Raw genomic sequence first — 17287 nt, 5'->3', positions numbered from 1 at the left:
GTCCTACTGAATTTGTGTAAGATTATAAAGAAATGAAGAAAGAAGTCCTCTAACTACCCTTTAGAATGAGAAATTTTCGTGTCCAAAAAGTAAAATAAAAAAGGAAGACTGTGCTGGATATTGACAAAACCAGGCAGTAGGCTTATTGATAGATAAGCAAATATAGAGATGTGTGTGTGTGTGTGTGTGTGTGTGTGTCTACCACTTTCACCCAGCCCAATTAGTGCTCTGCAGGCCATCCCATTTGCTATAAATAAATAAAACCACCTATAAACCCAAGAAAACACTCTCTTTTCTCTGTAATTTTACATCACAAAAACAAGAGGAGCAAGGCAAGCGCCGAGGTGGGCCTATTTGCTTAACCGTTGCAATGGTAACGGACTCAGAAATTCTTCCATAAATTCTTATAATCTTACTTCAATGCTAGAGACCAAGAGGTAGTCTTTGGAAAAGAACAGGGAATATTTCCAATTTTAAAATCTGGAAAGTTGTCATCGAGACTGTACCCATTCACCATGCTTATTCAATCTGTATGCTGAGCGAATAATCCAAGAAACTGGACTGAAGGAAGAACACAATATTAGAGGAAGTCCTATTAATCTTAGAGGAAGTCTGCACCCGAGAGGTGCAGCTGGCATAACCCTGCTTGACAAAAGTGAATACTACATGAAGCACTTTCTAATGATGGTCAAGGACTACAGCCTCTAGTACAGATTACAACTCAGTGCGAAGAAAAAGAAATATTCTCACAATTTGACCAATAGACATCATAATACAGAGAAAAGACTGGAGCTGTCAAAGATTTGATTTTACCAGGATCCACAATCAATATTCATGGAAAGAGCAATCAAGAAATCAAATGACTTATTGCATTATGCAAATCTGCTAGACAAAACCTCCCTAAAATGTTGAAGAAAAAACATGTCACATTGAGGGTTAAGATATATCTGATACAATCACCTCTTATGCATGTGAAAGTTAAGACAATAAATAAGGAAGGAAGGCTGAAGGAAAATTTATACATTTGGGTCATGGAGAGAAATGCTGAATGCACTACAACCATCAGAATAAACAAACCTGTCTTGGAGGGAATATAGACCCTAAAGTTAGGACTAGAGCTACATGTGCTTTGGACACGTTATGAGAAGAGAAAAATCTCTAGAGAAGGATACCATGCTTAGTAAGGGAGACGGGCAGCAAAGAAGAAAGAAATGGACTGACACAGGGTCTGCAATAATGGGTTGAAGCACAGAAACAACTGTTATGAGCAGGACCAGACAACTGTGTTGTGTTGCACATAAGGGTTGTTATGAGTCAGAGCTGAATCAGAGCCATTTAAGCAAAGGAGTTGCAGCAAGGAGGCAGTTAGCCAAAGTCTAAAAGAAGTCACTCAGCAAGTAAAGAGGAGGGCTCTCTTGATTCCCGGATCCAGAGAACAGCACAGATCAAGGCCCAAGACAGTAGCAGACAGGCGATTCCAGAGACAGGAGCGATCAGTGTTGAAATGGACGAGAGCAGGACAGGAGGCACGACAGAGGGGCAGATCATGTAAATGTGTGAGGACACTGTAGGGCTCTATTCCCAGTGATGCAGAAAGACAAGTGAGCATTTAACATGGGCTGAGAGGATCTTACTTTCATACCCCTTTAACCATGGTGTTGAAAATATAACTGTGTTAGAACAAGAGAGTCATCCTCCACTAATCCAGCAAGAATTGGTTATTTATTCAAGACTGTTCGCAGTGGAGGTGTTGAAAACTGGTCAGAATCCACACATAGTTGCAAAAGGAGGCTGACAAGATCTGTGGATGGATTGGATGAGATATTGGAGAAGGAAAAAATTAAGAAGGGTTCCATAATGTAGTGCCTAAGCATGGATGTGGAACAATGTCCCTGCTGACTGAGATACAGAAGAAGGGCCCAAGGAAGGAAGGCTTGCCAAAGCGTGGAAACAGGGACTTGGACACAGGCATTTTGGAATGTTCTTAAACATCCATGCTGAGAGGGCAAGTGGACCGTTCACTCTCTGATTCTGGAGTTCAAGCAGGAAGCTGACAATGCCAATACACCTGTGAGAGCAGGTATCACAGAGCCAATTTCAAAACCATTAGATCTGCTTCAAAATTATATTTGTAGACCATAATGAAGCCTATCAAAGGAATCTAGAGTTATTTATTGTAAGTTATTGAATTACCTTATTAAAAACAGATAAAAACTAAGGTAAAAGTATACAATGCCGACGCTTAGGGGATAAGAAAAAATATGGAAAGAAAGTCTACCAAGTGTCCCATACCTTGCTTACAAAAACTGCGAAACTTTAAGAGCAAGCCTCCTTGTTGAAATTAATCAAAGGAAACTTATTTGCTCCTTAATAAAGGCAAAGAGCTCCTTAGAGGCAAAGGTGGTGAGATTTCATCTTACACACTTTGGGCGTGTTGTCCAGAGCCCAGTGGCTGGAGGAAGACATCTGTTAGGTAAAGGAGAGGAGCGGGAAAAAGAAAGTTCCTGTAGGAGGTGGAACGACACAGTGGCTGCAACAGGGCTCAGGCAGAGGAACCACCACGAGAAAGGTGCAGGGCTGTTCAGTGTTTTGCTCTGTTGTGCGTAAGGTCACAAGGGGCCGGGTCTGACTGCATAGCAACCAACAGCAATATTTCCCTCATGTAGAATCCCTGGGGGCTGAGTGGATCCACATGTGGCGGCCAGGTCAGCAGTAGGACCCACCAGCTGCTGCTCCAAAGGAGACAGATGAGACTTCCTATTCCTTTAACGATGCACAGACTCGGACACCCACAGGGGCAGGTCTGCCTGCCTAGTAGGGTCATTATGCGTGGCACTGCCTTGACAAATAGATTTTGGAATTGTTAGTTGTTCCACCTGTGAGGGTTCTTTAAAAATAAAAAGTTTGCATGATCACATCTGCGACTCCAAGATGACATGCAGCTACCTAGAACCAAATGAAAGACAGATTTGCTGGTTTTGGGGGGAAGCCCTGGTAATGCTGAGCATTGCACATTGTGCTGATACTGTTACAACCAACCAATTTCCCCAGGGGAGAAAGATGAGGCTGTCTGCTTCCATAAAGATTTACAGTCTGGGAAACCTAAGGTGATAGCTAAATCCGAATCTCAGCATTTTAAATATTTTTTGGATATCAAATAAAGTTTCCAGAACCATAAGAAACTCCAACAGGATGTGGATTTTAGAGCCAGTACTGAAGTGTCCTTGGAAAGCTACTGACTACTCAGAATTCTTAAGCCAGGGTCTAATGATGAGGGCTGGCCTTGTGTGTTGGGGGATGAGCAGGGGGCACGGGACATGGAGGAATCGCTGCAAAAGGCAACACATCTTCGTGAATGCCCACAGAAGCATCTGGGAATTCCAACTGACTGGTAAGCCTCTGGAGTCCTTGTGCATCTGTGGGTAGGCACTGGGCTGTGAATCACAATGTCAGCTGTTCAAATCCACCAGCTGCCAAAGAAAGAGGAGGCTGTGGGCTCCCACAAAGACTTACAGACTCGTAAACTCTATACTGGACTGCTATGAATCAAATGGACTTGAAGGCAGGGGGTTTGAATGAGTTGTTATGAACTATGGACCCCATTGGTTGTCCTTGAGGAATCAGACAAATGGTCCCACTGAAAGAATACGATTTTAAAAAGTGACTATTTCAATATAAGTCACTCTCCACAAAGAGAAACCTTAGAATATTCTTAGTTAATAGGTCTCACTGCTTGAGGCCTCTTCTCCCTGAAAAATTGCTCGTTGTGTCTGGAGAGTGAATTCCCATGCTAGGAAGGGAAAGTAATGCAGAAGTGATAAGATGCTGGCTTTGAAGATAGTGTGAATTTAGAAATTTGGGACTCAAGAACTGTGTGACTAGAAAAGTTACGTAATCTAGAGTACCTTCCTGTACAGAGCACACTTGGAGGATTGAAATGTTGTTTGGCAGTACTTTGTTTAGTTAGTGTTTGATACTTTTTAGCAGTCATTCTCCAACCAAGGCCAATGAGATGCAGCGATTCAGCAGCTGTGAAACAGCTACATCCGTTTCAGGTGAGTCGCCTGACATCTGTTAGCAGCACAGGTTCCACAGTCACGGAGGTGTGAATTCTCTCCCAACACTTAAGGAAAAGTTATATCACTTCTAAACACAATTTTTCTAATCTCTAAAAGAACGCATTTTTATAATATAAGATTATGAGGAATTAAGTGAGGATGTCCATTAAAACAACAAACTCAGCATTGCTCATGACACCAAATTAACCCTAAAAAGTCACGATTGGTTTATTATTGGAAAGGGCAGTATTTAGCTCTTCTGGATAAGGGGTCGCTGTGAGTCGAAACGGACTCAACAAACAACAGAGTACACATGTCTTCTTGTTCCCCTCCTCTACACGAGACTACAACAATGCTGAGTACCATTAAGTCATGGCTGCTCTTTGGGCAAGAATACTGTGGACAATGACTATTGTTGTATACAGGCCACGCAAAACCATTTCATAAAAAATAAGTAATCATCTGGGATACTATGTCAAACTTTGGATTTAACCTCTTTTCAAACTTTGAAGTTGGTTCTTTTTTTTAAATTAATTAATCTTTTTATTGGGGCTCAAACAACTCTTATCACAATCCATACATACATCAATTGAGCAAAGCACCCTTATACATTCATTGAACTCATCATTCTCAAAATTCACCTTCCACTTGGGTTCCTGGAATCAGCTCGGTTTCCCTTTTTTTCCCCTCCCCATCCCTGCCCACTTCCCTCTTCCCGCTGGTCCCTTAATAGTTTATAAATAATTATTAGATCTTATCTTACACTGCCCGGCATCTCCCCTCACCCACCTTCCCATTGCCCATCTCCCAAAGAGGAGGTTACACATAGATCTCCAAGATCGGTTCTCCCTTTCTACACCCACTTCCCTCCTGGTGTCGCCACTCCTACCACTGGTGTTGAGGGGTTCGTCCGTCCTAGATTCCCTGTGTTTTTAGATCCCTACTGCACCGCTGTACATCCTCTGGTCTAACCAGGTCCGCAAGGTAGAATTAGGGTCATGATAGCTGTGGGGGGCGGAAGCGTTCAGGAACTAGAGGAAGGTTTTGAGTTTCATTGTTGCTACACTGAATCCTGAGTGACTCATCTCCTCCCCACTACCCCTCTGCAAGGGATGTCCAGCTGTCTACAGATGGGCATTGGGTCCCCATCACGCACTCCCCCTCATTCACGGTGATGTGATGTTGGTTCTTGATAAGATGTGGCAAACTTCAATTTGTCTTCACATTTGTTGATTTTTTCAATAAACCACTACAACTTCTTAGTTCCCATAAAACAAAGAATAGTCAACTACTTATATGTCTAGGAGGAAAGTCACATCGTAAGAGGTCATAAAAATATTGGTTTCAGGTTTACACTAAAATCCCACATGCAAAAAGCACACAGACACAATTCTGTAAGGTAGATATTGTACTCAGTTAATAAATTAAATAATTTAAATAACTTACTGTTGATTATGTAACCAATAAATATTTTGTTTTAACTATGTGAATTGTTATTTTCTGAAGTGGGTTTGCAATGAAGATAGTTTATTCAAAAAAACAAAGAAAGAAAAGAAACTCGCTGTTATGGAGTCAGTTCTGACTCCAGTGACCTGATACAACAGAGTAGCACTCCCCTTGGGGTTTCGCCAACTGGAACTGCTTACGGGAGTAGAAAGCCTCATCTTCCTCCTGAAAGCCAATGTTGGTTTCGAACTGGCAGCCTTGCGGTTAGCAATCCAACTTGTAATCCACTCTGCCTGCCACCTTGCAGCTGCCGATTTATTCAATAATTCTATGACATAATCACCCTTTCCGTTTTTACTAAGGCAGAATGCCCAGGGTTTCAAAATTTAAAGATTTAAAATTTAATTATATGCCAAATTTATAAAATTCTTATAGTAAGTTTACATCACAAAGATGAACCACACATCCTGTGGGGTTAATTGTAAGCATGTAACTCTTCAACATGTGTGGGCTGATTGTCTCTACATAAAATGTGTCTCTACTAAGTAAATATGGCTAAACAGATTTTCACATTGAGCCAGAGGCTTTATTTAGCATGTCTAACTTAAAATACAGGCTATGAAGCATGTGTGAACTAGTTCTGAGAGGCCCGTGGGAAGGTGGTAAGGCCCTCAGAAACACAGGGCCAGGGAAAACTACAGAGACCAGGAGAGCCAACTGAGAGGCGTGTGTCTGAGCGTTTGTCTGAGCCTCACACAAAGAAAGCTATGTCTCATTTAAGTATCATAATCATGAAAAACTTTCTGAACTTCAGGTGATGGCTCACAAAACCTGGCTTCCCACAGGGGAGATTCTATATAAAACACTCTAGAGCAGGAGTTGGGCCAACCTTGTCTATAATGTGTCAACGGAGCAACTAATCAAGGCTTTCCTGGCCATATGCTCTCTGCTACAACTACTCAATTCTGCACCGAGACAGGAAAACAGCAAGAGACTATATATACATGAGTGAGAGTGTGTGTGATAGGATTTTATTATAAAAAGAGGCAGCAGCTCAGACTTAGACTTCATGTCACAGTTTGCGAACTCTTGTATTCAAGGGCTTCAGTCTTCATTGTGTCTAATAGCCAGTCAGTAACATGTCTATAGCTGTGCAATATATGCATCTATATATTTATACTGTGATGCGTGCTACAAACAATGCACTCTCATATTCTTAATGCTTATTATTCATTTTATTATTCATTATCCATTATTATTCATTTCTTTTTTTTAACTGATGCTTTTCCTAACTTACTTAGATTTTCTTTTATTATGTTTTATCCAGAAATACTGAGTTACATGTTTGAGAAATGACAATCTTATAATTAAAAATAATCTGTTAACGTGGGTACGATTATAAAAACCCAACAGGGAAAAGGCAACGATCAATTCAAAGCAATGGAAGCTGTAGAGCATTACGCTATTTTTGTGAAGTTAATTACTGGGCAGAGAAAATTGTTAGCTAGATTTCCATTCACTCTGTTCCATAGATAAGAGGCACTCAAATCTTTGCTGGGGAAAGCCTCTCTATGTACACCGGACTCGTAACAACCTCTCCCCAAGCCAGCGAACACCAAAACATCAGAAGTTCATTTTAAACTTTCAACAGAATTTCAAGTTGCAGAAAGTAGAAATGTAATCTTTCTCTCCCACAACTTGGCAGGAGCTGTTTGGAAATCTATGGCAGAATTTGTAACGCAGAAACAAAAAAAACTTCCAAGAAAAGGGTCACTCATACCCTTTGGACATATCCCCCTCAACCCCACCCCAACAAGAGTGCGCCAAGGACTTGGCAAGCAGTCCACCCATGAAAACGACAGACACTGGCTGGTGTGAGTTGGTTGGAGGCCGAATACCCATCAGCCCAATGTGGGAGTCTCATTCGCAGGCTGTGCTGATCTCCACGCACTGAGGAATGGAAGCCTGACCGAGTCTCCTCCCTCCAGGAGCAGTCCTCACCTGCACGTTGAGTAAAGGATGAATATACGGACACATCTTGCAGTGTTGTGAGGAATGTGCCTTGTCTTATGTTGACCCAAATTAAAACATGTTTGGGGGTAGGGGCAAGGACAAGTGAGGTAAAGGATGGAATATATGGCGTCCGAAAGGCAGCTGTTTCATTACATGGATTTAGAGTTGAAAATTCTTTTGTGCCAAGATTATTAAGACTTCAAAACGAATCCTGTGACAAAATACTTTTTCTAAAAGGCTAAACTGGCTCTCATGATTTACCTTGTGTCAAAGTTAATTTTTACTACTGACTTAGAAGTAATTCAGCTTCTAACTTAAAGGTTAAGGCTGTTCAGATTTTCCTAATAGTCTTCCCTTTATTAAAGGATTAGAGTGATAGACTCAGTCACTGCGAAACAAAAGCACCAGGTGCTTGGTCCCAAGGCTTTAGACTGAGCCTACTAATTCTACCCATGCGCATATATCACTAAGTTGATCTCATGAATGGGTAAGTAATCAAGTTGAAAAATGCTACTCGTGGGTGAACATCGGTGGGACTGATTCAGTCACTGATTATCCTAAGTCATAAAGGAATGTCTATTCTAACTCACAGCAATTCAACACACAACAAAACTAACACTGCCCACATCCTCCCTATCACCGCTAGGTTTAAGTCCGTTGCTACAAGGTCACTGTGCCAATCTGTAGCACTGAGCGGCCCCATCTTTTCCTCTGACTCTTTACCAAGTGTGATGGCCTGCTCCAGGGACTGGTCCCACCTGCTAACATGTTCACGGTACTTGAGAGAAAGTTTCACCATCCTCTTCAGTTAATGAAGGTAGAATTAACTACAATATTCAAAACTAGTATAATTATGACACATTCTGATAACCTATGAAATTATTTCAACTTCCCTGGCTTTCTGTACCTCCTCCCCACCAAAAAAAGAAAAGCCATTAAAAGTTATCTATACACAATATAGAGCCACATGCCATCTTGAGATTGACCTTCATTCACTGTGTGACCCATAAGAGATGATGAACGTAAAAATAATCCAATAAATAAAAACCCTCCCAAATCTTTATCTATAGAAAAATGATCACAATGCCTTTACATTCAGCTTAAATCTACCTTACACATATTTGCATAAAACCAACCTTCCAATAGACAAGTATTACATAAATAGCTACTTTGCATCCTTAAACAACAGTTAAAATGCGAGCTTCTCGAAGGTGTATATATTTACTGCTATGGTCTCAGGGCTTAGAAGCAAATTCCCACTAAATACCTGTCTCATGAAAGGATAAGTAAACTAACCACAAGTAACCCATAGACTTATCTAGGAGCCCCGGTGGCGCAGTGGTAAAGTGCTCTGCTGCTAACCCAAATGTCTCTAGCTGTAGACGGCGGGCGCAGTAGTCCACTTCCATCGAGGCTGCAGCCGAGGGAATATCATGAGGCAATTCCGCTGTCGCGAGTGGTCACCGTGAGTCAGAGGCGACTCAACAGTGCCTGGGTTTCAACACTATGGCACTCAAAAAAATGTATCATAAAATTCAAGATTTTAAATGAATGCATTTAAGGGTTTCTTTGTGCTTACAGCTTAATTATTTCATTAATCTTCTGATTGGACAGAATTCAATATCAGGATGCTTTCAAAAGAATAAAGAAATCATCTTACCTTCTTTCTCTACTCTGAAAACAAAAGTTCTTTGAGTGGTAACCACCTCAAATTTGTAGTCTCCTTGAACACGTATGGTAGACACAGCAGAAAGGGGAATTATTCCTTTTGAATACATCTCCTATATTGGTTAAGAGAAAACACAGAGACAAAAGACACATTAAAATGAAATTCTCTTGATCTTTCTCAAAAGAAAGAATGGCAGAAATATTTATCATTGTTTCTCTTTTACAACCTGAAATTGTTTTAGCGACATAAAAATAGTATGCATGTTCACACACTGGCTTCATAGCTCACAAAGGAGAATATAAATGTCCCCTTTCTTTTAAGTCATTTAAATTTTTTTATCTGGAATTAAAAGGCAAAGAATAAAAGTAAAATCCTATTAGAATTGTGATATATAGTTCTGAGAAATAGCGACATTTTTATTTTCCGAAATTCTCTGACAAATATCATCTTATGGTGTTTGCAGGCATCTGCTGGCCACAGCAGGTACTGTAACTGAACTATTTCCAAGGCGGCCACTGCCCTTCCTGAAGGAGGCTTTATCTCGGATGCCAAACTGCTGCAATGCTCTCATGATTGAAATTGTAATCTCAAACGACAGCGCTTTTTCAGCCCTTCCCTCCAAAAATTAAGTGGGAAGTGGAAAAGCGGGTTGGTTTGCGCTGTTCTGTATCTACAGACGACAGTTGAATCGAGGAGGGCACACTTAAGACTCCTGCTTTTCTCCGATTTCTTTTTTCTTTTTCCTGGGTCTTCCAAACGGGGTTGTCATAATAGCCATCTCTTTCAATTCAAATACTTACTATGGATGAACTGCTAAGTAGGCCAGAGCAAGCCAAGAGAAATGGTAGGGAGGGGGAGAGAGAGAGAGAGAGAGAGAGAGAGAGAGAGAGAGAGAGAGAGAGAGAGAGAGAGAGAGAGAGAGAGAGAGAGAGAGAGAGAAAGCACAGCCAGTCTGTACCAGCGGATGAACTGAGGTGGTGACGGGAACTCAGCACCTGAAATGCGGTGCACTTGCTGACACGCACACAGTGTCATAAGAACAACCATTGGTTTTTACTGAAGAGTAAGTGAGTTATTTTTTTTAGATGCGAGATCCCCGTTGACGTGTGAGCAAGCCCACATCTTATGACACAATATGGAGCTTGAGTTGGGGTTGGGAAGGGTGGTTCACGATAAATCTATTCCTATTGTTGGAGTTTTCTTTCAGCACATAATAATGAATTTCATTTGCCAACCCTTGATGTCTCAGGTGTTTTCCTCATTCTGATAGACAACTTCCACACAAGGGTTCATGGCATCAGTTGAACTCCACATTCTGAATAGTTCCATGGCTACTGTGGATTGCCAGGCAACTTGCCTATAGCCACACACCTAAGGGGTCCCTCCCTCCCCTTTCACAGCACTGTAATGGCATCCTCACTTTCGAGTAGGTTCCACTTGTCTGACGTCATTGAAAAGAATATACTGACTCACTCCAAGCAGAGAACAAGTGGCACATTGTTACTCTTGCTAACTCTCCTGCCTCAGCAGGTAAATGAGGCATGGATGTAGACATGGAGATGGCCTGTGTCTCAGAGTCTTACTTCCTCTGAGAGCGGAGGAGATATAGCAGGGGATACTGATCAAAGGAAAGAGATATTCTTTTTCTTTCAAAGTTATATATTTAAATTTATTTTACAAAATAACTTTATCACCGTCAGAGTAATCTCCATTACACTTAATACATTTGCCAAATCTGAAATTCCATTCTTGGAACCATTTTACAGACTCATTTCCATGGCTGACAGCACGTCCCTTGCTTTTTCCTTCACCTCTTCTATGTCATCAAATCGCTGTCCATTCAGGACCCTCGGCAAACACAGATGCAAAAAGTAGTTGGAAAAGAAAGAAAAGTTGCACAGAGTGAGGTCAGGTGAGTCAGGTGCAGGGGGCAAGAGAGGCATCCGGGTTTTTGCCCAAAACTGGTGCGCTGAGATGGCTGGGTGAGCAGGTATATTGTCTTGGTGGCAAAACCAGTAGCTAAGTGCCACAAGTCAGGGTTTTGTCACACACTGTTATGTTATCTTTTCAGAATTCTTACTAGAAAGCTTGGTTATCAGTCTGACCTGGTAGAACGAACTCCAAATGCACTACAAGCCGACATTTTCGTCCGTTCAAGAAGTTGATGGACGTCCAGAACAAGGTTGAGCAACAGTCAACATTTCACCTTTTTTGAAATGAGAAAACCACTCACACATGGAGTTTTTACCATAGCACTGTCCTTGTAAGCTGAGTTCAACATATAAACAGTTTCTGTGGCATTTTTTTCCAAGCAGGAAACAAAATTGCACAGCTGCATGTTATTATCTTAAATCGGCCATCACAAAAAATGAGGTTTGAGCGAAACTTCTTTCAAGAAAAAATCCACTGTGACAAGAAAGAACCTTCCTTGGCGATGCCACTAGGTGCTCTAATTCAGAGCAAGTTGCTTGGTGCTTGCCTGTCCAGAGAAAGGCATACTAGGAAAGCTCCACCCAGTGGAGCATTTTTTTCCACTGGGGGCCGGGGGATACTCCCTCCTATTAAATACTATACCTCCCTACTTTCCTGTAGCTTTTTGGCACATCCCTCTTTCACTAGCTATACTCCTCTATCATTCATCACTAAAGGTACTTTAGGTATACATCACAATTCTGAACCTTCTCTGAAGCCATCTAGGTACCACTGCTGTGAAGAACGTGAGACTTTCCAAACTCCTCCCATGCAGCTCAAGATCTGAATTTGCTCTTTGGACCATCTTGTAGGATGATGAATGAGAAACCTCATAGAGAAGTGAGAGATGTCAAAAGCATGTACCTAGCAAATGTCTTTGGGTTAAAATAGTATTTTAATGTTCTTGCTGAAAGTTTATACAGCAAAAAAGGCTCACGTGTGACAATTTCTGAAGTTTAGTGACATTAGTTCCACTCACCACGATGTGTCAGTGTTTGGTTTAACTATTTTTCTTCTTTTTTTTGGTTTAACTATTGTGGTTGTTATTTGTCCAATACTCCAGTTTCCCAACCCTGTGATACTCTCATATTTACTTTAGAGTCATTGTTGACTTTTTTGCCTTACATATGTGATTTTTTACAGACTTTCATAAATGGTGTACTGTACTTAAGAGATAACTCACTGACATCAAGTTAATGCTGGCTCATAGCGACCCCTGTGGGTTTCTGAACCTGTAGCTGTTGATGGAAGAAGAAAGCACAGTCCATGCTTTATCTTGAGTGCCAATATTTTAGTTTGCTAAAAGATGACATCATGGGAAAAATTTCCAATCTAGGTTTAAAGAGTTTCTTAGGGTCCAAGTCTTAGTGAGTCTACAGTTACAACTCATTCCATCAAGCTGGAACTTATTTTTGAAATATTTGAATTATCTCTTTGTTGACCTTTAGGAATGCTTTCCAGTTGAGTCTGATGGAGTGTCAGGCCTTCAATTATTTACAGGCTGTTCTCTTATTGTCATTGTTTTCTTGTTGCTGTTTTGTTTTGTCACTTTGTCTTGTGTTGTTTTTGTGGATATTATCTCTGAAGGCCTATCTAGAGAAGATAGGCTGGATAAACAATCTGCAGGAGAAAACAATGGGACTGGTGGTCCTGGGGGGACATGGGAGAGGGGGAGGCAGGGGAATGGAAATGGTGTTAACAAACCGAGGGACAAAGGAACAACAAGTGATCCAAAATCAGTGGTGAGGAGGGTATAAGAGGCCTGGTAGAGCTTGATCAAGGGCAATGTAACCTAGAGGAATTACTGAAACCCAAATGCAGGTTGAGCGTAACAGTGGGACAAGAGGAATGCAAAAGGAAATAGAGGAAAGAACAAGGAGGCAAAGGGCATTTATAGAGGTCTAAATACAGGCATGAACATATGTAAATATATTTATATGATGATGGGGAAATAGTTCTATATGCATGTATTAGTCTGGGTAATCTAGGGAAACAAATCCACAGAAATTCATGTATTAGAGAGAGTTTTATGTAAAGATTAAGTGCACATCAAGAAAATATCCCAACCCAGTGCTGCCCAAGCCCACAAGTCCAACATTAACCCATTAGCTCAGATGTCAAATGCCAATATACAAAGTCCTCCTCCATCTCACAAAACAGAAATAATGATGCAAACTGCAGGAGGAAAGCTGAGTCAGTGAATATGTAAGCATCTCAGCACTGGCAGGGGTCTCCATGCGGCTGCTCCAGCACCCAGGGCTGCACTGGGGTAGATCCATGTGGCTTCTCCTTCAGGAGATCTTGAAAGAAGTCAGCCTTGCAAGCTGAAGCAGGGAGCTGCTAAGGCAGCTGCACCGTGGTCTGACCATCACAAAGCAAGAGACCCGAGAAATAGAAAGGTGAGGCTCACTGAGCCATTTCTCTCACCGCCCTTTAATTAACCCACATGTGTTTATCGGCCATGTTGGCACAATAAACTAACTCAATGCATATATTTATAGATTTAGTATTAAGGTCACAGATTGATATTAGACCTCCACTCAAGTACTCCCTCAATGCAAGAATATTTTGTTCTATTAAACTGGCATTCTACCTTCCCGGCATGATTGCTCACCTTCCCGACATGATTGCTGAAGACAAAGCGGGTGCATAAGCAAATGTGGTGAAGAAAGTTGATGGTGCCCGGCTATCAAAAAAAATAGCAGCTGCGGTCTTAAAGGCTTGAAGGTAAACATGCAGCCATCTAGCTCAGAAGCAACAAAGTCCACATGGAAGAAGCACACCAGCCTGTGTGATCACAAGGTGTCCAAGGGATCAGGTATCAGGCATCAAAGGACAAAAAGACCTATCATTGTGAATGAGGGGCAGTGTGGAGTGGAGACCCAAAGCCCATCTGTAGGCAACTGGACATACCCTTGCAGAAGGGTCGCAGAGAGAAGATCAGCCAGTCAGTGTCCAGTGTCAATGATGAAACATACAACATTCCTTTAGTTTTTAAATGCTTCCTCTCCTCCACTATCATGATCCCATTTCTACCTTACAAAGACGGCTAGACCAGAGGATATGCAATGGTACAGATAGGAACTGGAAACACAGGGAATCCAGGAGAGATGAACCCTTCAGGACCAGTGGTGAGAGTGGTGATACGGAGAGGTAGAGGGAAGGTGGTGTAAAAGGGGGAAACCAATTATAAGTATCTACATATAACCTCCTCCCTGGGGGACAAACAACAGAAATGTTGGTGAAGGGAGATGTCGGACAGTGTAAGACATGAAATAATAATAATAATTTATAAATTATCAAAGGTTCATGTGGGAGGGACGAGTGTGGAGGGAGGGCAAAAAATGAGGAGCTACCAAGGGCTCAAGTAGAAAGCAAATATTTGGAGAATGATGAGGGCAACAAATGTACAAATGTGCTTGACACAATTGATGTAGGTATGAATTGTGATAAGAGTTGTATGAGCCCCCAATAAAATGATTAAAGAAAAAAAACAAAAAAAAAAAGCTTAATTACAAAAGCATAAAAATTGGAATTCTCTTCCAAACTTTCTCCCATGCTATTAGGACCTAACATATATGGCCCTGACCAGAACCTAGAAAACATTTTCTTTTCTCTTTATTCTCCTTTATCTTTTTTCTCTTCACTTTCAAGAAAAAAATCACTTCTCATAGTTTCAGTGCAAGGCAGTGAATTACTGTATTTACTCGAGTATAAACCGATCTAATTATCTGCTGAGGCTCCTAATTTTACCACAAAAACGGCATTAAAAATGTGCTGAAAAACTCAGCTTATACAGGAGTATATACGTTAATTAATGTTGTTCTTCTAGCCAAAGTTTTTTTAAATTCCCACCAAATGACTTTCTCCTACAGTGGTCTGGTAAGAAGGTGGAAGCAGACACTGATAGCTTCCATCTGTGAGTAATTGACAACAGGTTCCCTTAGAAAGCCATCCTGTTGTGTATAAATTGAGCCTTCTGAGAAAGAGGAGGGATTTCTTTATCAGCAAGATCCAGGAGTGGAATGTGTCCTTTGGACCCAAGATCCCTCTGAAGTCAATCTCCTGTTCAATCAGCCTCCTGGATGCAAAGGAGAGCGGTCACGTCAGAGAACCAGGAGCCAGAGCATGGACTAGAGTAATGGCTTCCCAGCCGATGGGGCAGGTGGACCTGAGCGCTGCTGTGCAGGAGGCTGGCTTGCAGAGTGGGGTACCTCTGGTCGTGCTGGCCAGAAAGCTTCAACTGAATGCTTTCAGGTTGAAACTTACAGATGAGTAGCATTCCCTTTAGGCATGTATTAGCAGCAGGCTCCCAAGAATTTTATAACATGTCCTGATCAACAAAATTGTTAACTTTCTTCATAAACCTTTCATTTGAATTTTGTCTGTGAATTCTGTGTAGCCAATGCAATGAATATTAAAACCCACAAAGGTTACATAGAGACCATCAAATAATACAGCACACTATCAACTGTTTTATTAAAAAAAAAACTTCTTTCATCTTTCCTTTTTCTCCATTTAAGTCAATTTCTCTTCCACATTTTGAGTCACTCAAGGGACATAGAGATGTCCTTCAAGTACCTCAACAACTGAAAACTGAGCTCAACATCTCTTGAAAACATACCCTTTCACTATCTGTCCGTTAAAACAACACAGTCTTAAAAACAAAGCACTTCTTTATACTTAAGCAATTCTTTCTGCGTAGCTTGTACTTTTTCCACACCGACAGTACAGTGTTGCCCTGCCCCACCTCCAACTCTGAATTGGCCTTCTTGAGGTTCTCTGAACATAAGCGTTTTTACCTAGTTCAATGTTTTTGCAGTGTTTTCTCTGCAGAAAATATTGTTGGAGCCCATCTTCCCCCAGTTACTGCTTCACCCTTCACATCTATGCTCCTGAACACTTCCCACTCAGTTGCTTCTCCCAGGTGCTCAGCCTCATTAGGACAGATCACCCAGATTAAGCTAAGAGAAACCTGCAATTGTCCTGAGTCTAGAGAGATTACTAATAAGTAGTAATTACTAATAACAATTATGACAGAGATTTTATATTTATTTGTGTAATTGTTTCATTAATATAGTTTCCCCAATTAGGCAATTTCTATTTTCTTCACAACCTTTCACTTAGTGAGTATTCCACAAATATTTTCTGAATGAATAAGGCCCATCTGCAATCAATTGCAATTATACAGGATTTGACAGCTCTTCATTTTTAATGTTTTTTCTTATTCATTATGTATCACTTCCACTAAGCCTGTATATTAGTCTGCACCCTGACACACTGACACCGGGCTCACTGCAATGCTTCTCTGGTTTGTCACCCTATTTTTAGCTTATTTCCATTTTGAACATCCACTTGAAAGACATAAAGAAAATATTAATAGAAGCAGGTTACAAGAAGGCTCATCAAAGTCTGCACATGATGTTTAGGGCTAGTCATGACTGAGGTTGTTCCAGACCAAAGGGCAAAGACATATTGATGACACCCAGGAATCATGTTCAGCTCTGGAAGGAATTAAAGAGAAAACAAAAGCATCTCATAAACAAAGGTAGGTTAAATGGCTCTCCGAGGCAGAACAACTAAGTGCTCTAGATCTTGAGAGAGGGTCTTTGCTTGGCAATCAACGGAGGGGAAAGGGGCACAGTTCTTTTGTGGAGAGCACAGGGTCTCTCTGCCCATCAGTGTGCAGTGGTTAAGACCAGACCCTGGCCATTTTAGAATGCCCAAACATATGTAGACCATATGGTGTGCAAGTCAGATTTTCATTTGCCTAAGAGTTAGAAGAATTTATATAAATAAAAGATCAGCGAAAGAAATATGTATTTCTTGGATAAAGAATTATCCAAGTAACACATTTCAGTGGATAAAACTTAGGCGGCATATTAAGGAGAAGCAATTTTCCTCCATCAAGCTCTTTTTAAAAAAAGATTTTACAACAACTCTTAAAAACAATGCACTCACCTAGATGTCAATAATAATGTTATGATGTTAAATAGGAAAGTACTTCAGAAAGAATCATAGCCACATCCTCCAGACGGAATTAAGTGCACTTCACAAGTGAAACAAGATGTCCCTTTAACCTCAGGAAGTTCCTCTAACAAATTCATCTATGAGATTGCAAGCTAAATCT

The 17287-nt window shown here is 41.0% G+C and overlaps 1 protein-coding gene across 2 annotated transcripts in view; it reads right to left on the bottom strand.

Annotated features, from left to right (window-relative positions):
* The window catches only part of ARAP2 (ArfGAP with RhoGAP domain, ankyrin repeat and PH domain 2), a 270205-nt gene that overhangs the window by 181521 nt on the left and 71397 nt on the right, over positions 1-17287 (bottom strand). For both annotated transcript variants that reach the window (XM_075544450.1, XM_075544452.1), the window contains exon 8: positions 9178-9298. In XM_075544450.1, the coding sequence (XP_075400565.1) occupies positions 9178-9298 (121 nt within the window). The remainder of the gene's footprint in view (positions 1-9177; positions 9299-17287) is intronic.

Source organism: Tenrec ecaudatus, chromosome 3 (genome assembly GCF_050624435.1).
Source record: "Tenrec ecaudatus isolate mTenEca1 chromosome 3, mTenEca1.hap1, whole genome shotgun sequence".
NCBI lineage: Eukaryota > Metazoa > Chordata > Mammalia > Afrosoricida > Tenrecidae > Tenrec > Tenrec ecaudatus.
The sequence above is the reverse complement of the archived record's forward strand: the minus strand, read 5'-3'. Positions and strand labels throughout refer to the sequence as shown.